The sequence below is a fragment of the Symphalangus syndactylus genome, chromosome 14 (assembly GCF_028878055.3).
Source record: "Symphalangus syndactylus isolate Jambi chromosome 14, NHGRI_mSymSyn1-v2.1_pri, whole genome shotgun sequence".
NCBI lineage: Eukaryota > Metazoa > Chordata > Mammalia > Primates > Hylobatidae > Symphalangus > Symphalangus syndactylus.
Genome location: NC_072436.2, coordinates 54,907,423 through 54,928,440, shown reverse-complemented (window position 1 = coordinate 54,928,440; position 21,018 = coordinate 54,907,423). Strand labels below are relative to the sequence as shown.

The 21,018-nt window shown below is 48.7% G+C and overlaps 2 protein-coding genes across 37 annotated transcripts in view; one reads left to right on the top strand and one right to left on the bottom strand.

The window, feature by feature from the left end:
* KANSL3 (KAT8 regulatory NSL complex subunit 3) overlaps positions 1 to 1,164 on the bottom strand; it is a 51,169-nt gene extending 50,005 nt beyond the window's left edge. For 11 of the 25 annotated variants that reach the window (XR_010115631.1, XM_055240810.2, XM_063617665.1 and 8 more), the window contains exon 1: positions 1,084 to 1,164. The gene's annotated coding sequence lies outside the window, so the exon portion shown is untranslated. Of the gene's footprint in view, positions 1 to 73; positions 846 to 1,050 lie in introns of those variants that run through there. The other 14 variants (XR_010115632.1, XM_063617673.1, XM_063617661.1 and 11 more) reach the window with 8 other exon arrangements.
* A 31-nt stretch (positions 1,165 to 1,195) lies between these two features.
* The window catches only part of FER1L5 (fer-1 like family member 5), a 63,111-nt gene continuing 43,288 nt past the window's right edge, over positions 1,196 to 21,018 (top strand). For 3 of the 12 annotated variants that reach the window (XM_055242496.2, XM_055242492.2, XM_055242490.2), the window contains exons 1-10: positions 1,207 to 1,232; positions 6,168 to 6,419; positions 8,634 to 8,686; positions 9,298 to 9,389; positions 10,020 to 10,128; positions 11,892 to 11,946; positions 12,447 to 12,556; positions 14,149 to 14,277; positions 15,914 to 15,976; positions 16,718 to 16,768. In XM_055242496.2, coding sequence (XP_055098471.1) covers positions 6,335 to 6,419; positions 8,634 to 8,686; positions 9,298 to 9,389; positions 10,020 to 10,128; positions 11,892 to 11,946; positions 12,447 to 12,556; positions 14,149 to 14,277; positions 15,914 to 15,976; positions 16,718 to 16,768 — 747 coding nt within the window. In that variant the 5' untranslated portion in view covers positions 1,207 to 1,232; positions 6,168 to 6,334. Of the gene's footprint in view, positions 1,233 to 6,167; positions 6,420 to 7,134; positions 7,181 to 7,219; positions 7,293 to 8,633; positions 8,687 to 9,297; positions 9,390 to 10,019; positions 10,129 to 11,891; positions 11,947 to 12,446; positions 12,557 to 14,148; positions 14,278 to 15,913; positions 15,977 to 16,717; positions 16,769 to 21,018 lie in introns of those variants that run through there. The other 9 variants (XM_055242498.2, XM_055242497.2, XM_055242493.2 and 6 more) reach the window with 6 other exon arrangements.

The window sequence follows — 21,018 nt, the reverse complement described above, 5'->3', positions numbered from 1 at the left end:
AGTGAAAAGTTTCAGTTTAGGTCAATTCCAATATTCTAGATTTCTCCCAATCTACACCATCTAACACGCTTACTTTTGTAACCTACTATCATTCCTATTGAGTATCCATTTCACGGCAGACCCCTGGTGGGGACGGTTCGTGGAATCCCACACCAACACCAAAAAAAAAAGAAAAAAAAAAAAACTATGGTGCCATGAGTTGTCCCACACTCAACCTCTAGCGAATTGAAATTAGCTAACGGGAGAGCTCACCTACCCCAAGGTTCAGAAAGACCTCGCGTGGACACACACTAAACTTGCTTGGCCAGCACCACTTCCTAGGTGGGCAGGAAGGGTTTTGGCAAACAGGAAATCACAAATATGAATTCGTTGAAAGCTAAGGATCTCTGTTGCTTCACATCATCCTCTAACGACAATGCGAACAGAGCCAGGTCCGCAGCTAGAGCGTGGGCACCCCTTAAGGGCAGGGCGACGCGGGCCTCAAAAAAGCGAATCCCAGCTAGGGCTCCATTTCCTTCAAGCGTCTCGTATTGTGCGAAACAAAAGTTCTGTAAGTACTTCGTAATATTCCACAGTTGTTTATATAAAAATGAGAGCTGCCCCCCCACAAAGCCTGTGACAAAATGATCCCCGTTGAAGCCCTTTCACCCTCACCCCCGGTGAGGCGTCCCCAGCAAACCGCCCAGGACCACGGCTGCCCCGCAGGCGTTCCCGCCACTGAGCCTCCACACGGCTCATCTAGGAGACAGGGCTATGACTCGCATTTTACAGACGAAGTCGCCAGCTCGGGGAACTGAAGCGACTTGGCCAAGGTCATCCAGAGTTCGCGACAAGGAGGAGCTGCCTGGCCCCCGCCTCCCGCCCCCCGCCTCCCGCTCCCTGGGGCAGGGCTCGGCAACCGCGTCACGGAGGCCCAGAAGCGGCCCCCGCCCGACCCGCCCGACCAGCCCCGGCAGCCGGCCCTAGCCCGGGCCCCCGCATGCCCCGGGAGCCCTGAAGCCCTCGCCGAGACCCCTGGCCGTCCCAACCAGGGCCGTGATCCCCACGAACCGCCAATCCCCTCGAAGCCAACGCTGTTCTCACCCGCGTTCTTACGGCCGCGCGCTCGGCCCCGGCCGGATCCCTAAGCGCGTGCGCGTTAACGCCTCCACGCCCCGGCGCTGCGGGCACCGAGTAAAACGCGGAAGCGGGTTACGGCCTGGGAAGGGAGAGGCGGTGAGCGGCAAAGCCCGGTACGGACGAAGCTCCGGCGCCTCTGTCCGAAAGAGGAGCGCCAAGAATGTGCGAGCAGTCCGAAGCAGAAAGTCAACACCTAGGCTGGAGTTTCCCCCTCGCGCATTTTCAGTAGGGAAAGCGAGGGCGGAGGACTAGGCTGGCTTCTACGGCCCCAGTTCTCGCCGCCCCCACCGTGTTGCTCCTTTGTGCCCTCTGGGCGGTCGAGCACCCAACTGTCCACCTCCACCAGGGCAGCCCCCTGAATTTACTCATTAAGAATTTACCTATGTGGCTCACGCCTGTAATCCCAGCGCTTTGGGAGGCCTAGGCAGGAGGATCTCTTGAGCTCAGGAGTTTGAGATGAACCTGGCCAATATGATGAGACCCCCGTATCTATAAAAAATTGTAGAAATTAGGCCGGGCGCGGTGGCTCACGCTTGTAATCCCAGCACTTTGGGAGGCCGAGGCGGGCGGATCACGAGGTCAGGAGATCGAGACCACGGTGAAACCCCGTCTCTACTAAAAAATACAAAAAATTAGCCGGGCGTGGTGGCGGGCGCCTGTAGTCCCAGCTACTCGGAGAGGCTGAGGCAGGAGAATGGCGTGAACTCGGGAGGCGGAGCTTGCAGTGAGCCGAGATTGCGCCACTGCACTCCAGCCTGGGCGACAGAGCGAGACTCCGTCTCAAAAAAAAAAAAAAAAATTTTAGAAATTAGGCGTGTGTGATAGTGGTGTATGCCTGTAGTCCCAGCTACCCAGGAGGCTGAGGTGGGAGGATCACTTGAGTCTGGGAGGTCCAGGCTGCAATGAGCCATGGTCGTGCCACTGCACTCCAGCCTGGACTACGAAGTGAGACTACGTCTCAAAAAAAAAAAAAAAAAAAAAAAAAATAGAATTTTGTTACTGACCCTAGATTGCTTTGTGTGGTTAACTTTCCTATGTGTTTTGTGTAGAAAGAGTAGATCCTCAAATCAGGGACATTAACCTTTGTATCCTCCAGAGAACATACAGCCCAGAACATAGGTAACTGTTCAAATGTTCACTGATCAATAATTGGTTATTTGGTTGACTGAATGACAACAGGACATCAAGAGACATGAGACAAGACAGCAAGAGACATGGTTCAAGATGAGAAATCTCACCCGGGAGCTGTGGCTCATGCCTATAATCCCAGTACTTTGGGAGGCCGAGGTGGGAGTATCGCTTGAGCCCAAGAGTTCAAGACTAGCCTGCACAAAACAGTGAGACTTCGTTTCTATTAAAAAAAAAAAAAAAATGGCCAGGTGTGCTGGCTTACGCCTGTAATCCCAGCACTTTAGGAGGCTGAGGAGGGTGGATCACGAGTTCAGGAGTACAAAACCAGCCTGGCCAACATAGCGAAACCCTGTCTCTACTAAAAATACAAGAATTAGCCGGGTGTGGTGGCGCATGCCTGTAATCCCAGCTACTCAGGAAGCTGAGGTGGGAGAATCTCTTAAACCCAGGAGGCAGAGGTTGCGGTGAGCCGAAATCGCGCCATTGCACTCCAGCCTGGGCGACAGAGCAAGACTCTGTCTCAAAAAAAAAAGATAGGTACAGGCATGCAAACACTCGAAACATTCAGAAAGCTACACATTCAAAGCTGTGTTCCACAAAGATGAGAGGGTAAACTGAGAAGACGGAAGGCATAGGATCGGGGAAGCAGGGTCTAACACAAGAAGCAGATGAGGAATTCTGAAGGTGATGGCAAAGAGTATCCCAAGACAATAGTTGTGCTGCAGGACTGGGGACCACTAGTCTCGGCTGGGGGAGAAGAGAAGACCAGGAGGGAGAGCCCCAGGGAAAACAATAAAACTGGGAAAATGCCTTACAGATTTGAAAAAAATCAAGGAATGCTATTTAAAAGTGCTGTTTAGAAATATGGAGCTTAATGCCATAGAAATTATCACAAATAGAGCAGCCCCTGCCCCACCTCTCCCTACCCTTAACTTTGTCTCCTGGGCGCTTGTTTGGGGCCAGGGTTCTGCTATTTCTCTACTTATATTCCCATTCCCACTATAAACAGATTTGTATCTTTTCTCTACTCCTTCCTTTCCTCAGCACCGCGTTTATCATTTTGTTTCATTCTTTGCCAATTTAAGAGGTGATAAATGGTGTCTTATCCCATTTATTTGCTTATTAATGAGTTTTTTTTGTTGTTTTGTTTTTGTTTTTTTTTTGAGACAGAGTCTCTCTCTGTCGCCCAGACTGGAGTGCAGTGGTGTGATCTCGGCTCACTGCAACCTCCGCCTCCCAGGTTCAAGCGATTCTCCTGCCTCAGCCTCCCGAGTAGCTGAGACCACAGGCGTATGCCACCATGCCCGGATAATTTTTTGTATTTTCAGTAGAGATGGGGTTTCACCGTGTTAGCCAGGACGGTCTTGATCTCCTGACCTCGTGATCCACCCACCTCGGGCTCCCAAAGTGCTGGGATTACAGGTGTGAGCCACCGTGCCCAATGAGTTTGATTTTTTTTTTTACATCTTTTTTGGCTTTTGAAACCAATTTGGCAAAGTCATAAATTGTATCTCATTGTATTTGTTTGATTATTAACAAGACTGAGGGTTTAAAAAAAAATTTTTTTTTTGTCATTTTGGGCAATTATCTGATAGGAGCTTTGCCTTTGTTTTCCTTTGGGATAGTCATCCTTTTCTTATTAAGTAAGAGCTTGCTCTATAAACATTTATTAAATAACCTTTTGGACATTAAGTACATTGAAAATGTTTTCCCTGCTTTGATATTTGTCTTCTAGCTTTAAGGCATAATTTCTACATAGGAATTTTTTATTTTATACAGTCAAAGCTGTCAGCTTTTCACTTACAGGGTCTTTTGTGTCATGCTTACTTTGAAAAGCCATTCACAAAGTGAAAAGCACTGTGTTGTGTTTAGATTTCAAGAAAAACTTCCAAGAAGCACTTTGTTTTTTTAATCTGCTGCACCAGAAAGCAATCAGCACCCTGATCACTGACCCAGCGTTTCAGTCTTTGAAACCATTCATCTCTTAGACTGCATGGTACACTTACTGCTAAGTAGTTGTTTCATTAACTAATAGATAGTTCTTTTTTTTTTTTTTTTTGAGACAGAGTCTCACTCTGTCGCCCAGGCTGGAGTGCAGTGGCTCGATCTCGGCTCACTGCAAGCTCCACCTCCCGGGTTCACGCCATTCTCCTGCCTCAGCCTCTCCGAATAGCTGGGACTATAGGCGCCTGCCACCACGCCCGGCTAATTTTTTGTATTTGTAGTAGAGATGGGGTTTCACCATGGTCTCGATCTCATAACCTCGTGATCCGCCCGCCTTAGCCTCCCAAAGTGCTGGGATTACAAGCGTGAGTCACCGCGCCCGGCCTAGATAGTTCTTAAATATTCTTTTTTTTTTTTGAAACAGTCTTGCTCTGTGGCCAGGCTTGTGTGCAGTGGCGTGATCTCGGCTCACTGCAACCTCCGCCTCCCAGGTTCAAGCAATTCCCCTGCCTCAGCCTCTGGAGTAGCTGGGACTACAGGCGCGCAATACAATGCTCGGCTACTTTTTTGTATTTTAGTAGGGACGGGGTTTCACCATGTTGGCCAAGATGGTCTTGATCTCCTGATATCGTGATCCGGCCACCTTGACCTCCCAGAGATCTGGGATTACAGGCTACAGGTGTAAGCCACAATGCCCAGCCTTTTTTTTTTTTTTTTGAGATAGAGTCTCGCTGTGTCGCCGAGGCTGGAGTGCAGTGGTGCAATCTCGGCTCACTGTAACCTCCACCTCCCAGGTTCAAGCGATTCTCCTGCCTCAGCCTCCCGAGTAGCTGGGATTGCTGGCACGTGCCACCACGCCCAGCTAATTTTTGTATTTTTAGTAGAGACAGGGTTTTGCTATGTTGGCCGGGCTGTTCCCGAACTTCTGGCCTCAAGTCATCTGTCCACCTTGGCCTCCCAAAGTGCTGGGATTACAGGCATGAGCCACTGATCCCAGCTTTTAAATATTCATTAGTTTTCATTCTAACTATTGGATAAGATGTAATTTATATGATGTTCAACCCTAAAGCCTAAAAAGCCTTGCTGTGGACAATAAGAATAAATGCCCCAGCTCCATCTTAATGCACAGAGGCTCGGACAGCCATAAAGACAGCCGCTTCAAAACTGCATTGGCTTCTTTGACCTTCCATATGAGCTCATTAATTCAAAAGCTAATTTCCTTTTGTCAAAGAGGGTCTTGTATCTAAATTTAGGTTTTTCTTAGTAAAAAGGAGGTTTCCACGTTAGGAAGAACTTTCCCTGAGACCTCACAGAAATAGTCCTTGATTTTCCTATCCCTTTTCTCAGGTCGCTTCACTGTTTTCTTATTTTCTCATCTAAATTGTGTGACTTTGGCAATGATTCACTCCAGACAACTTGCTTGTACAAGCAGAAAACATCAACCTTATGTCTGACCTTGAAATCAAAAGGACAGCAAGGAGGGCAGGTGTGGGGTGGGCAAAAAAAAAATTAAAAAAGGCCAAACTTGGTGGCTCACACCTGTAATCCCAACACTTTGGGAGGCCAAGGCAGGCAGATCACCTGGTGATCTTTGGGAGGCCAAGGCAGGCAGATCTCGAACTGGTCGGGAGTTTGAGACCAGCCTGACCAACATGGAGAAACCCCATCTCTACTAAAAATACAAATTAGCCGGGTGTGGTGGCACATGCCTGTAATCTCAGCTACTCGGGAGGCTGAGGCAGGAGAATTGCTTGAACCCGGGAGGTGGAGGTTGTGGTGAGCTGAGATCGCACCTTTGCACTCCAGCCTGGGCAACAAGAGCAAGACTCCATCTCAAAAAAAAAAAAAAAAAAAGCATAATAGGAGAAAAGAGAAAAGAGGGGGTGAAAGCAGCCAGGTGGTTTTGTTTCTACAGGCCCAGTCACCTATACCCTGTTCCTCCTCCCCCCCCTTTCTCATTAATTCCTCTCCAGAACCAAGAACTGCCCACCTTTGTGACATCCTGTCTGTTGCTAAGCAACAGATAGGAAGCAGGGCTCTACTCACCCCAGGATCCCTGGGAAGAGCCTTGGACTGAGGAGCTCCAAAAAGGAAGCTGTGGCACTGCGGAGGCAAGGAGGGAAGAAAGTAGGTCTCCGAGATGCTGCGGCTTGTTGTGCAGTCAGCCAAGATTGACCCACCACTAGCCCCCCTACCCAGGCCCTGCATGTCCATCGACTTCAGAGGTGAGAGCCTCCCTGGGTCCACATGGGAGAGAGAAGCCCCCAGAGGCAACATGCATTCAGTGAAAAAAGAGGTGTATGGCACCCTACTACATAAAAGATGGCCTGTGTAACACAAAGTGAAGTAGACGTTGTCCAGCTCTCTCAAAACTTATTGCTATCATTTGATTATGACTTCCCTGCCTCCCACTTTTGCTAGGGAATGGCTATGGAAAAAAGAGAGGACTAGTGCTTCTGGACCTTCTTCCATGACCTGGAGCTGTGCCATAAACTAAGGTTTAAAGAGAAAGTCCGTGCTTCCTCAGATTGATGCGGGAGTTTAAAAAGATAATAGGTGTATAGTCCTTAGTACAACTTTTAGTAATAACTGCTTGATCATATTAGTTTCGTTTGCATGAGCTTTACAATTGACAAAGCATTTTTTTTTTGAGACGGACTGTCACCCTGTCACCCAGGCTAGAGTGCAGTGGTGTGATCTTGGCTCACTGCAACCTCTGCCCCCCAGGTTCAAGCGATTCTCCTGCCTCACCCTCTGAAGCAGCTGGGACTACAGGCACATGCCACCACACTTGGCTAATTTTTGTCATTTTAGTAGAGACGGGGTTTGACCATATTGGTCAGGCTTGTCTTGAACTCCTGACCACAGGGGATCCACCCGTCTCGGCCTCCCAAAGTGCTGGGATTACAGGCGTGAGCCACGGCGCCCAGCTGACAAAGGCTTTTCATATGTACAATGATGTCTGGTCCTCACAGCAATTCCAGAGGTAAATGAAGCAAGTTTTATTATCTCCATTTTTTTTTTTAGGTAAAAGAATCCCAAGAAGGAAGGGAAAGAAAGGAGTGAAAGAATTTGTGAGAGAAAATGAGAGATGTTAGGTATATTTAGATATCAAAGATATGGCAGCTAAAAGGAAAGAAGTAAAAGAAAAAAGGGTGAAAGGGCGGGGCACAGTGGCTCACACCTGTAATCCCAGCACTTTGGGAGGCTGAGGACGGCAGGTCACTGGAGGTCAGGAGTTCAAGACCAGCCTGGCCAACACGGTGAAACTCTATCTCTATTAAAAATATAAAAATTAGCTGGGCATGGTGGCAGGAGCCTGTAATCCCAGCTACTTGGGAGGCTGACACAGGAGAATTGCTTGAACCTGGGAGGCGGAGGTTGCAGTGAGCCCAGATCGCACCACAGCACTCCAGCCTGGTCAACAGATGGAGATGAGGTGCCGTCAAAAAAAAAAAAAAAAAAAAAGAGGCCAGGTGTGGTGGCTCACACCTGTAATTCCAGCACTTTGGGAGGCCGAGGCGGGCAGATCACGAGGTCAGGAGATCGAGACCATCCTGGCTAACATGGTGAAAACCCGTCTCTACTAAACATACAAAAAAAATAAAAATTAGCTGGGCACGGTGGTGGGCGTCTGTAGTCCCAGCTACTCGGGAGGCTGAGTCAGGAGAATGGCGTGAACCCGGGAGACGGAGGTTGCAGTGAGCCGAGATAGCACCACTGCACTCTGGCCTGGGCGAAAGAGCAAGAGTCTGTCAGAAAGAAAGAAAGAGAGAAAGAGAGAGAGAAGAGAAGAGAAGAGAAGAGAAGAGAAGAGAAGAGAAGAGAAGAGAAGAGAAGAGAAAAGAGAAAAAAGGGTGAAAGTACGTAGGTGGAGATACAGGATGGTGGATACAGGCAAATGGGTTTTACAGGGACCGTCGGCAGGGAGAAAACCGGGCCCAAGATAAAAGAGGACACAGGAGTTCCTACAGGAGATATGAGTAAAGAATGGAATTTCTTTATTTTATTTATGCTGTTGTTCTGTGAAACTATGCTTGTTGAACACAGCAATATTCAGAGATTGAACATTTGGGACTCCAGGCTCACAGGGTGATGCATGCTGATGTCCTCAGTCTGCAGGTTTCAAGAGGGGCAGTGGGAGCTCAGGATATATTTGCCCTGATTGACTAATTTTCCAGTTAGCCAGGCAAGGGCCTGGCAGTTCTTCTCTGATTCTGAGCCATCTTCCCCACCACCTCATGGGCACCATCTTTCTCATTCCAGAAATATCTCCCACAAGATGCCTAATCTCCCAAAGTGCTGAGATTACAGGCGTGAGCCACCGTGCCCAGCCGACTTGAAGTTTTCTTAGAGTGTCCTACTTCTCTTTACCCCACTCCAACCCAGACATTGAAATATTTCCTACCATCAATGCCAGCCTCTTGGTTTCTTTGCAGATATCAAGAAAAGAACACGTGTGGTGGAAGGGAATGATCCCGTGTGGAATGAGGTAGATAACAGGGCAAGCCCAGAAGAGGAAATAACGACCACAACAGCAAGGGGGCAAGGATGGGGTCCAGTCAGGTGCTCAGAGGTCTAGGGAGAGGACATGCAACCTCACAGGCTTTCCTCAAGGCTGGGCATCTTGGCCTGGGAGTAGCAGCCTCTGACCCGACAAGGCTGTGAAGGCCACACCTGCCCACGACTGTTCGTGGCCCTTCTCCCCCACTCTGAGGATGGACCATGGTATGGCCTATCAACTAGTCCAGCTGGGCCATCTTGATGTTCCTAGAAGCCTGAAGCAGAGTGAAGGCTCCCTGTGCATGACTCCCTCTCACCTGCCATCACTCCATGCTGCCCCTCGCCCCATTCCTAGTCCCCAAACCCTTAATTCCCAACATGCCCATGATACTGCAGTTCAAGTAACAGAAGCCGAGTGAGATGCCCACACCTTGGTGAAGGATAGCAAACGCCATCTCCTGAGGAAATTAGACACGAGGGAGGTTCCTCAGTCTTAGAGAAACGCAGCGCCAGCCCGTTCCCCACGTCTTTCCTCGTTTCCTAGAAACGTGGGATGGGAAGGGCAGAGGAAGGATGCTGACCTCTCTATGCCCCCCACAGACCCTAATCTGGCACCTCTGGAACCGCCCCCTGGAAAATGACTCCTTCCTGCAAGTCACCCTTCAGGACATGGGCTCACAAAAGAAAGAAAGGTGAGGCAGAGAGAGGCAGGAGGAGCCTAGCTCCTGACCAACGCAGCAGCAGGTTACGTGAACCTTGTCTCTAATCTATAACTCACTCAGATGAAGGAACGGAACCCACTCCAGCCAGCTAAAAAGAAAAAAGAGGGGTGGGTACTGAAAGGGTAGCCAGAGCAAGACTGCAAATCAGCTGGGACAGGAACTTGGGAACCCAGCAGCAGCTCTGTCCATCTGAGATACATCTGCCACATATCTCAAATTTCTGCTTCTCTCTGCCCAACCTCGGCTTCTTATCCCAGCCTCATCTAGTGCCCAGCTGAGACTCACATGCCCTAAGACTGAGGCTATGCCATCCCAGGTCAAAATTCCTAGGACAGAGAATCCTATTGGCCCAGCTCTAGCCAGGTGTCCATCCCTGGTCCAATCAACTGTTACTTGCCTAGGAGCCCCAAGACAGTTCCCAGAGCCAGGAGCCCTGTGCCCTGTCGTGGATACCCAGCCCCACTGCATTCTTCTCCAGCCTCTCTCTGAGGACAGCACAGCCCTGGGAGGAAACCGTCTCTAGCTAAAGCCCTGCCTGGGAGAGAGGAGGACACTCTTTCCTCTGGCTCAGGATCTCACATCTGCTCCTTGTCTCCCCAGATTCATTGGCCTGGCCACAGTACTGCTCAAGCCATTGTTGAAACAACCAAGTGAGGTCCTTTTTGTGAAGGACTTGACCCTGCTCAACCATTCCATGAAGCCCACAGATGTGAGTCAGGCCCAGGAAGGCCCAGGCAGGGTGGCTGGAGGAATGGGGGCAGCTGGTGAAGCGGCCCACAGCACAAGAGTGCTTCCTGCTTGGGGGGCCCCATCACACTGCCTTCCTCTCCTGACCACCTCCCTTGCCATCATCTGTGCCCCCCTCCCCAACCCATCTATTTAGATGAATTGACCTCCTTGCATTGGGAGTCAACCACTGTGCCAGGCCCTGTGGTACAAAATTGCCTTAAGCCCACGGTCTGTTGGAGTAGGCTCCACTTACAGTGACAAGTGCTCCAGCACCCATGAGACAAGGTTCAGTAAAGCAAGGCCACTGGCTCAGGTCAGGAGGGAGTGAACGATTTGTCTCAGGAGGTCATGGACAGCTTTACAGAGGGGGTGATGTTTAAGACCTATGGAAATGTAGGGAGACCATCCAAATGAGAACAAGCAAAGGCTATTTATTCAGAGCTTGTGCTAGCAAGGGACTCGGTCATCATCATTTGTGTTTTGGCAGAGACTCAGAGGCAGCCAGGGGAGCAGGAGAGCTTCGTAGTGGAAAGAAGGGAAGGCTGCAGATGTGCCCTGATTGGAGGCTACAGGGGAGCCCAAGTCGGGCTAACTAGAAACAGGGCCTCCCATGTGATTGGTTAGAGGGGCATGTTTGGCTCTCTCTGGTTGGTCCTAAGTTGGAAGTGGGAACAAAAATTATGGCAGCTGCCAGTTATTAATCAAGGCCTGGCCATTTGGAGCTGATCGTTATTGATTGGCTTCCTGGATTATTGCTAGAGACAGCAGTCTGACCTCCTACAAGTCTGACTTAGAGCAGGCTGTCTTCCTGGGCTGGTTGCTGTAGATAACAGGTTGGTTCCCTGGACTGGTTGCTGCAGATGGTGGATCTGAGTCTTATTTTCTAAGTGGTTTGGCCATTGTCCATTTGTATGCAGACAGTCTGTGACTTACAATGGATGGACACACGATATTGTTGACTTACAATGGGTTTATCGGGATGTGATCCCATCATAAAGTCAAGGCACATTCAGTCTGTCAGTTGAGTTGTAAGAAGGGGCATGAGTTTTCCCAATGGACAAGAGGGGAAGACCAGCCCAGGCAGGGGCATAAAGTGGGTGGAGCAGGAGGCAGGGTGAGGGAGGGTGTGCTGCACTGTTGTCACATGGTGGGGGGGTGGGGTGGAGGTGGGAGAGCTGAGGTTTCGTGGGAGAGCTGAGGTTTCGTGGGCGACCAAGGCCTAGAGGTCAAGGGCCTTGTGGTCCATGCTGGTGAATTGTGACTTAACTTTGATCATTTAGACAGTTGGGGTGTTCAGGGGGCCATCCTGGTGATGGTCTGGAGGCTGGGTCGGTAATGGGAGCACATGAAGGAAGGAGCTCAGTTAGAAGGCAGGAGTGTGCAGGGCCTCCCACATGAGTTCATGAGATGTTGGGCTAGGGGAAGAGCTGCTAGCATCTGTGTTCTGGGCTCAAGTCACCTCTCCCTCTCCTCCCCACCCTCCTGCATCCTTTTCTGCCACCATGTGGCTGCTTTAGTCTACAAACATCCCCTCCACTGTAACCCATTGCTCTCTCCTCACCCATTTATAACCTCCCTCACCCAGACTGTGCAGATGCCCATGGTGTGGCCCCATCCCATGACTAGCATCATGGCCCCCACCAGAAGGACCAGGTGTGAACCCAACCAGGCTGTGCAGGGCTTGGGCGCTGTGTCCAAGGACGGCAGGGTCTGGCTTAAAGCTCCCCTGCCTTTGTCTTGCAGTGTACTGTCACCCTACAGGTGGCCCACATGAGCAACCAGGATATTGAGAAGACAGGTATGTCCTTCCCTGGAGCTTACCCTTAAGGGCCTACCCTGTCCTTCTCCACGCACAGCTGGATGGGTTCTTGTGGACCTTCAAAACCCAGGCCTTGAGGCCTACAGAAGGAAAGTGACCAGGCTAGGGTCCCTGGAAGCTACAGGGTCTAGATGCCAGATCTCCAGACATCCGGCTGAGGCCATCCCAATATGCCTATTTGTCATTTCTAGACATAAGACCCATGAGATACGACATAAGTCTCCAAGGGGCTGCAGACAGACGAGGATGGTCATCTCCCAGAGCCCCAATGTGTGGAGCGGGGTCCAGGGATCCATAGTTCCTGAGGGTGAAGGGGCCCATAGTATTGTTCTGGGGAGGACATATGTCCCTGTTGGGGCCTCTTGGCCATGCTTTTAGTCAGGAGATGGTCACTGGGGACAGCATGATGGAATGGGGAAAATACCTCAAACCTCCTGGGCCCCAGGCCTCTGAGCCCACCCTGGACTGTGTCTCCGCAGGAGCTGAAGACCTCCTAGGCATAACGGCAAGAGAGGCAGCCAGGCAGAAATTGATGGTCCCTGGCTCCACTGTGCACAGGGCTCTGTCCTCAAAGCCTCAGCACTTTCAGGTGAGGACCATCCAGGTTGCAAGCTCTTGGGACTCACCTGACACTCTTGTTTGCTGTGTTCCCAGGCCACCTCACCCCTCCCCAAGGTCATGGTAGAAGGGCAGAGCTTCAGACCCAGCCTCAGGCCCTCAGATCCTTGCCACATGCCCTGCTCCTCCCGTGGCCATTCTGGAAACTTCTGCCTGTAGCTGAAGCCACAGAGCTCCAGTGAGGCAGTAGGAGAGCCAGCTGTGTACTGGCAGGCCCTGGTACCTGCTGGGGAAGCAGCGCAGATGACAGAGATCCTGCCCTCTCAGAGTCCTCGGGTTGTTGGCAAAACAAAGTGGGGCACAAGCAAAGTTAAATTAACTGTATACGAGAGGCTGGGGAGTGTCTGATCTGAGGGGACCTATGGGAAGGTCCACATTTCCATGTGAATTCAGGAACCCTCATCCTACGGCTTATCAACTTCTCTCTGGCTTCTAGCCTGTGGCCTAACATTCCTGCCATGGTTTTACCTGCTCCCCAGCCTGCTCCTTGCACAGGAGCTGGGAGTCTCCTGGACCGCTCCTCTTCCTGCATCCAGGCAGTGGCCAAGTCCTGGCTCTTAATGTCACCCACTGCTCCCATTTCACCCTCACCACTTCCATTCCCTGGCCTGAGCCACCACCACGTCTTCCCTGGACCACATCAGAAGGCTTCTCCTGAACCCCCAGCCTCCAGCTGTCTCTTGTTCGTTCTCCAACCAAAGTGTCCTTTCAAAGACGTCACTCTTATCATGCCAAGCACCTTCTTCAAAAGGCCCAGTGTCTTCTGCACAAGATCCAGTTCCTTTTACAATGGCTTCCCGGGCCCTTGATAACCCAAGCCTGTCTCTCCAAGTCCATCTCCTCCTAGCCTTCTCCCAGTGGATTGTCTGTCTGCACTGTGGCTAGGGCTACAGTCTCTTTCTTTCTTTCTTTCTTTCTTTCTTTCTTTCTTTCTTTCTTTCTTTCTTTCTTTCTTTCTTTCTTTTTCTTTCTCTTTCTCTCTCTTTCTTTCCTTCCTTCCTTCTTTCTCTCTCTTTCCTTCCTTCCTTTCTTTCTTTTTCTTCCTCCCTCCCTCCCTCCCTCCTTCCTTCCTTCCTTTCTCTCTCCCTCTCTTTCTTTCTTTCTTCTTTCTTTCTTTCTTTCTTTCTTTCTTTCTTTCTTTCTTTCTGTCTTTCTTTCTGTCTTTCTTCTTTTTTTTTTTGAGATAGAGTCTTGCTCTGTTGCCCAGGCTGGAGTGCAGTGGCACAATCACAGCTCACTACAGTCTATACCTCTGGGCTCAGATGATCTTCTCACCTCAGCCTCCCAAGTAGCTGGGATTACAGGCATGCACCACCATGCCTGTCTAATTTTTTCGTAATTTTTGTAGAGACGGGGTTTTGCCATGTTGCCCAGTCAATCTGGTCTCAAACTCCTGGGCTCAAGTGATTCTCTCACCTCAGCCTCCCAGAGTGCTGGGATTACAGGCGTAAGCCACTCACTGCACCTGACCTAAAATGTTTTCTTATCCGAACAATTTTGTCCCAGCTGGAGAAGGCGGGGCCAAGGCCCTCAATATCAGCTCCCCATGTGTTCTCCCCTTAGGTTCGAGTGAAGGTGTTTGAAGCCCGACAGCTCATGGGCAACAACATCAAACCAGTGGTAAAGGTGTCCATCACAGGCCAGCAGCACCAGACGCGCATCAAGATGGGAAACAACCCTTTCTTTAATGAGGTGGGCTGAATGGGACACATCAGGCAAGGAGCCAGCCAAGGGCTGGGCATCCCCAGTGGGCAGCCGGCAAGCTTGCTCCTTGACTAGGGTGTCTTCATGTGTTTGTTCCACAAGCATTTACTGAGTGTCTACTGAGGGCCAAGCACTGAAAATACAGAACAAGATAACTCAGAGCCCTGTATCTGAGGAGCTGGTGGGCTGGCGGGGGCACAGCTCATGAATCCATAAACAATTACAGTGGAGCAGATCATGGTTTACAGAGGTCTGGGAGCATTGCTATTGGAGGTTTGAAGCACAGACCCAGACCATGTACATCCCATTGCTGCCGGAGCCTCAAATTGTAGCACTGTGCCTGATACACAGTAGGTGCTCCATAAATACTTGTTGAATTAATTAGTAAATGAACAAATAAAAGATAAAAGCACAGTGGAAGCTGGGAGGAGTAAGTGAGTAATGAGGCTAGGGGTGGCGGAGAGGACTCAGAAGGGCTCCAGCAACCCTGAAGGAAGATTTTACCAGGGAAAGACAGACACGATGGGAAAAGATAATTCAGGAAAAAGTGGTGGTGTTTTCAAAGGCCTAGAACCAAGCAAGCTGCAGACTTGACAGCAGAACTATAGCTATGGGTGTGGCTGGAGGAGACTGGCTGGAGGGGAGCCCTACAATGTGGGCTGGGGTCCCATCCTGGACACTACTCAGGAGCCATGGAGGACTTAAGCAGAGGAGTGACAGGCCTACGTTTGCATTTGAGAAAGGAGTTTCTGGCTGCCACGGGGAGCAGGGACAGAGTGGACTGGCAGGGCAATCTAGAAGGAGGTGTGGGCTCAAATCTCCATCCTGGGCAGCTAGCTGGGCCCTGAGTTCTCCAGGGATCTCCTACCATTCCCCATTCTGGGCAGAAAACCCTCCAGGAGGCTGGGCGTGGTGGCTCATGCCTGTAATTCCAGAACTTTGGGAGGCCATGGTGAGTGGATCACCTGAGGTCTGGAGTTCGAGACCATCCTGACCAATATGGAGAAACCCTGTCTCTTTTGTAAAAATACAAAAATTAGCCACATGTAGTGGCGAGTGCCTGTAATCCCATCTACTCAGGAGGCTGAGGCAGGAGAATCGTTTGAACCCGGAAGGTGGAGGTTGCAGTGAGTTGAGATTGCACCACCACACTCCAGCCTGGGCGACAGAGCGAGACTCTGCCTAAAAAAATAAAAAGGAAACCCTCTAGGAGCCTGGGAGGCCTCTGCTTCTGGAGGAGCATGAGAGAAGTAGCACAAGTTGAGTATCCCTTACCCAAAATGCATGGTATCAGAAGTGTTTTGGATTTCAGATTTTTGGGGGGAATCTGGAATATTTGCATTACACCGGTTCAGCATTTGTAATATGAAAATATGAAACCCAGAATGCTCCAGTGAGCATTTCCTTTGAGGGTCATGTTGGCACTCAGAAAGTTTCAGATTTTGCAGCATTTTTGATTTCAGATTTTTGGATTAGGAATACTCAACCTGTACTTGTAAACCCATTGAAATGGGTAAAGTTGTGGAAAGAAGCACATTATTCTGAGCTTTCAGGTTTACTGAGTTCAGCTTGGGTGAAGTGGTGGAAGAAATCGTCCACTCTACCCCAATTCTCTTTGCCTCAGATCTTCTTCCAGAATTTTCATGGGGTTCCTGCAAAGTTCTTCGATGAGACCATCTTAATCCAGGTGAGGAGCCAAACTGGTCCCCAGCAAGGTGGGTTTCTTGTCCCACTTCAATACTGGGAAGCACTGCAGCTCCAGCCCCTACCCTTAGAGCCAGGGGCACTTCAGATTGTCTTCCTGACCCCCACCACTTTCTTCACCCCCTGGCACCCAGATCATTCATTTACTCATTTATTCAACAAACGTTGTGGATTGCCAACTGCCAGGCCCTGAATTGGGCGCCAAGGTGAACAAGGCAGCCCCTTCCCATGTGCCAGGATTTTCAAGCCACCAAAGGCCCCTCCAAGTAGAATACTCCATTCCCTAACCAAAGGGAGCCCAGTAACAATGGTGAACATGTGGTTGTCAAGTGCCTGCTATGTGCCCAGCACAGGGCTAAGGAGAACAAAGAGGCTTCTTCCTTTGAAGAATTTACATGTTCTTGGGAACGAAGGCACAGAGGAAACAACCAGGAGAGCATGTAATGGATAACGTTGAGTGCAACACCTTGCTTTGTGTTGACTTGGGGCAAAGAAATTGACCTCTCTGATCAATTTCCTCATCAGTAAAATGGAATTAAAAATCTGAACCTCACAGGGTTCCTCTGAGAGTGAAAGGAGAATGCACATGTGCAAGTGTCTGCCCCATTAGGAAGCATTCAATACATCGGGAGGATCCTGGATGTGCCTTTGCTATTCCTCTTACAGGGGCTGAGGGAAATTGGGATTGTGAATAATTAAAATATTTCTGGGAACTCCCTTGCAGGTGGTGAACTCCTCAGCAATGAGATACAAAGCAGAGATCGGGAGATTTCAAGTGAGTACTGTACATGTGAGGAGGTTCGGTGAAACAGTTATAATAGAGACCCACGCTGGGCTCCATGCCCAAGTCTGGGGAAAAGGACTTGGATTTTCACACAGAAAGATCCAGACTCAGCCGGGCGCGGTGGCTCACGTCTGTAATCCCAGCACTTTGGGAGGTTGAGGCAGGCAAATCACGAGGTCAGGAGATCGAGACCATCCTGGCTAACACAGTGAAACCCCATTTCTACTAGAAATACAAAAAATTAGCAGGGTGTGGTGGCGGGCACCTGTAGTTCCAGCTTCTCGGGAAGCTGAGGCAAGAGAATGGCGTGAACCCGAGAGGTGGAGCTTGCAGTGAGCAGAGGTCGCGCCACTGCACTCCAGCCTGGGCGACAGAGTGAGACTCCGTCTCAAAAAAAAAAAAAAAAAAAAATACACACACACACACACACACACACACACATATATATACTCAATCTGGAGGGTGATTGTGAGGATTAAAGTATATATAACGTTTATGAAAGCTTGTGGAATGTTGAATTCCACACTCCCATAATACTGTGGACGCAGTTCAAATCTCTGCCTCCAGGAAGTAGAAGCAGAGGATCCAAAAGGTCAGCCTACATGTTAGGGAAACTCAGAGAAAGATTGCTGCCTTTGAGCACAGAGTGAAAAGATGTGATTTGGAAAGACAGGCTGAGAGATTAGGAGAGTTTACAGTCATGATGGGCTAAACTAAGATTCTCCAAATCCGAAAAGATCAGGAAAAGGTAGGTTGCTAGGTTAAATACAGGATGCCTGGTTACATTTAATCTTAGATAAACAAAAAATACATTTTAAATATAAGTATGTCCCAAATATTACATGGCTTCTTACCAAATATTGCAGCGGACATATATGTATTAACAAAGTAGTCATTGTTTATCTGAAATTGTAATTTAAGTGGGCATCTTCTATTTTTATTTACTAAATCTACAATGTTAGGAAAGGGGCACCACCCTTGGAAAAAAACATAGAGAGAGATTCTAGAAATGTTGGATGGTAGGAGGTGAAAAATGTTGTGCTCTTGACAAAGGCCATTGCATGATTTCTAGACAGTGACCAATGACATAAACTGACTAAGTTATAGAGGTCAGAGAAAACCTGAGTTTAACCAAGCTTCTTTTTTTTTTTCTTTTTGAGACGTGATCTTGCTTTGTCACCCAGGCTGGAGTGCAGTGGTGCGATCACGGCTCACTGTAGCCTCGAACTCCCAAACTCAAGCAATCCTCCCACCTTAGCCTCCCGAGTAGCTAGGACTACAGGTGTGCACCACCGCACCTGGCTAATTTTTAAAAATTTTTTGTAGCGAATGGGTCTCACTATGTTACCCAGGCTAGTCTAGAACTCCTGGGCTCAAGCCTTCCTCCCACCTCAGCCTCCCAAAGTGCTGGGGTTACAGGCATGTGTCCACCACACCCAGCCGAGCTTATTTATTTATTTCTTTTTATTTTGGTGTCATGAACTCCCATATCCTCATCACTCATCTTCACCAATTCACAGTCCATTGTGTTTTACCTACACCTAGCCCCCTTCCCCTTCACCACTGGATTATTTCGAATCAAATCTCAAGCATCATATCATTTTATCTTTCTACATTTCAGTACGTATTGCAAAAACATAAGGATTTTATTAAGCATAACCACATACAATTATCACATCTAAAAACCTATATAATTCCTAGGTAGCATTAAATACCTAGTCAGTGTTCAAATTCCCCTAATTGTTTTATTTATTTCTTTTACAGTTTGTTCAAATCAGGATTCCAAGCTGGGCACGGTGGCTTACGCCTGTAATCCCAGCACTTTGGGAGGCCAAGGCAGGCAGATCGCCTGAGGTCAGGAGTTCAAGACCAGCCTGGCCAACATGGCCATCTCTACTAAAAATACAGAAATTAGCTGGGGGTGGTGGCACATGCCTGTAATCCCAGCTACTCATGAGGCCGAGGCAGGTGAATCATTTGAACCCAGGTGGTAGAGGTTGCAGTGAGCCAAGATTTTGCCACTGCACTCCAGTCTGAGCGACAGAGAGAGACTGTCTCAAAAAAACAAAAACAAAAAATAAATCAGGATTCCAAACCAGGTCCATTCATTGCAAGTGGTTAATATGCATTTTAGTTTCCTTTTATTCTGTTGGTCCTCTCTGCTCCCCCAACTTCCGCTTTTTTTTTTTTTTTATTTGCAACTTATTTGTTAAGGAAACTGGGTAGTTGGACCTGTAGCGTTTTCTCCAGTCTGGGTTTTGCTGATTTCATCTTCAGGGGATCATTTTGCATTCCTCCACCCCATTTCCCTATCTAGAGTTTAGATCAGTCTGAACCAATTTGTTGGCAAAGTGACTTTAGCAGAAGGCACAGAATGTCTGCTGGTCTCTCATTTTATGTTGTTAACAGCTAATGATGATCACCACCTGGATCTGTTGCTTCATTAGGAGTGACTGAGTTTTTATTCTGTTTTTTATTTTTATTTTTTAATTTATATACATATATATTTTGAGACAGAGTCTTGCTCTGTCACCCAGGCTGGACTATTGTCCAGCGTATGGATGTACCACAGTTTAATTATCCATTCCCTTGTTTTTTTTTTTTGTTTGTTTTTTGTTTTTTGAGATGGAGTCTTGCTCTGTCACCCAGGCTGGAGTGCAGTGGCGTGATCTCGGCTCACTGCAAGCTCCACCTCCCAGGTTCATGCCATTCTCCTGACTCAGCCTCCCGAGTAGCTGGACTACAGGCACCCACCACCACACCCAGCTAATTTTTTCTTTTTGTATTTTTAGTAGAGACAGGGTTTCACCGTGTTAGCCAGGATGGTCTCGATCTCCTGACCTCATGATCCACCTGCCTCGGCCTCCCAAAGTGCTGGGATTACAGGCGTGAGCCACCGCGCCCAGCCCATCCTTTCCCTTGTTAATGGACATTTAGATTATTTCCAGTCTGAGGCTGCTATAATGGGGCCATGTAAACATTTGTGTACAAACCTGAGTGTGGACATAAGCTTTAATTTCTCGTGGGAAAATATGTAGAAGCAGAATGACTAAATCATATGGTAGGTATATGTGGTATATGCTTAACTTTTTTTTTTTTTTTTTTTTTGAGATGAGTCTCACCCTGTCACCCAGGCTGGAGTGGCATGATCTCGGCTCGCTGCAACCTCCCTCTCCCGGATTCAAACGATTTTCCTGCCTCAGCCTCCCGAGTAGCTGGGATTACAGGCACCCGCCACTATGTGTGGCTGATTTTTGTATTTTTAGTAGAGACAGGGTTTCACCATGTTGGCCAGGCTGGTCTCGAACTCCTGACCTTGTGATCCGCCTGCCTTGGCCTCCCAAAGTGCTGGGATTACAGGCATGAGCCACCGCACCTGGCCAACTTTTTTTTTTTTTTTTTTTTTGAGACAGAGTCTCTGTCACCAAGTTTGGAGTGCAGTGGTGCGATCTCGGCTCACTGCAGCCTCCGCCTCCCGGGTTCAAGCAATTCTCCTGCCTCAGCCTTCCGAGTAGCTGGGATTACAGGTGCACACCACCATGCCTGGCTAATTTTTGTATTAGCCCACCTGGGCCTCCCAAAGTGCTGGGGTTACAGGTGTGAGCCAATGTACCCGGGGGTGTATGTTTAACTTTTTAATGAAAATTTCTAAAAGTTTTTTTCCAAAATTCCAAACAGGTTCTGCCACTGTACATGGCCACCAGCAGTGTATTAGAGTTCCAGTTGCCCCACATTCTCCACAATACTTGATCTAGTCCATCTTTTTTATTTTAGCCATTCTAATGGTGTGTAGTAATATTTCATTGTGATTTTAATTTAAACCTTCCTAATGACTAATGATGTTGAGCATCTTTTCATGTGCCTGTCATCTGTATATCTTCTTTGGTGAAGTGTCTGTTCAAATATTTAGCTTGTTTTCCTTGGATTGTTTGTTTTCTAACTATTGATATACGATTTGCAAATATTTTCTTCCAGCATATGACAGCCCATTCATTTTCTTAACAGTGCCTTTCAAAAGCAGACATTTTTCATTTTGATGAAGTCCAATTTATCAAGCCTTTCTTTGATGGGTTGTGCTGTGTTGCTGTATCTAAGAACACATTATGGGTGGCCATAATGTTCCGTGGCAGCTTGCCCCACATATGTCACCTTCCATCCCGAACCACATTCCTCAAATTTCTGTGTCAGAAACTATCTCCAAGGGGAAAGAGAAAACCCGTAGTTTCTTTGTCAACTCCTAC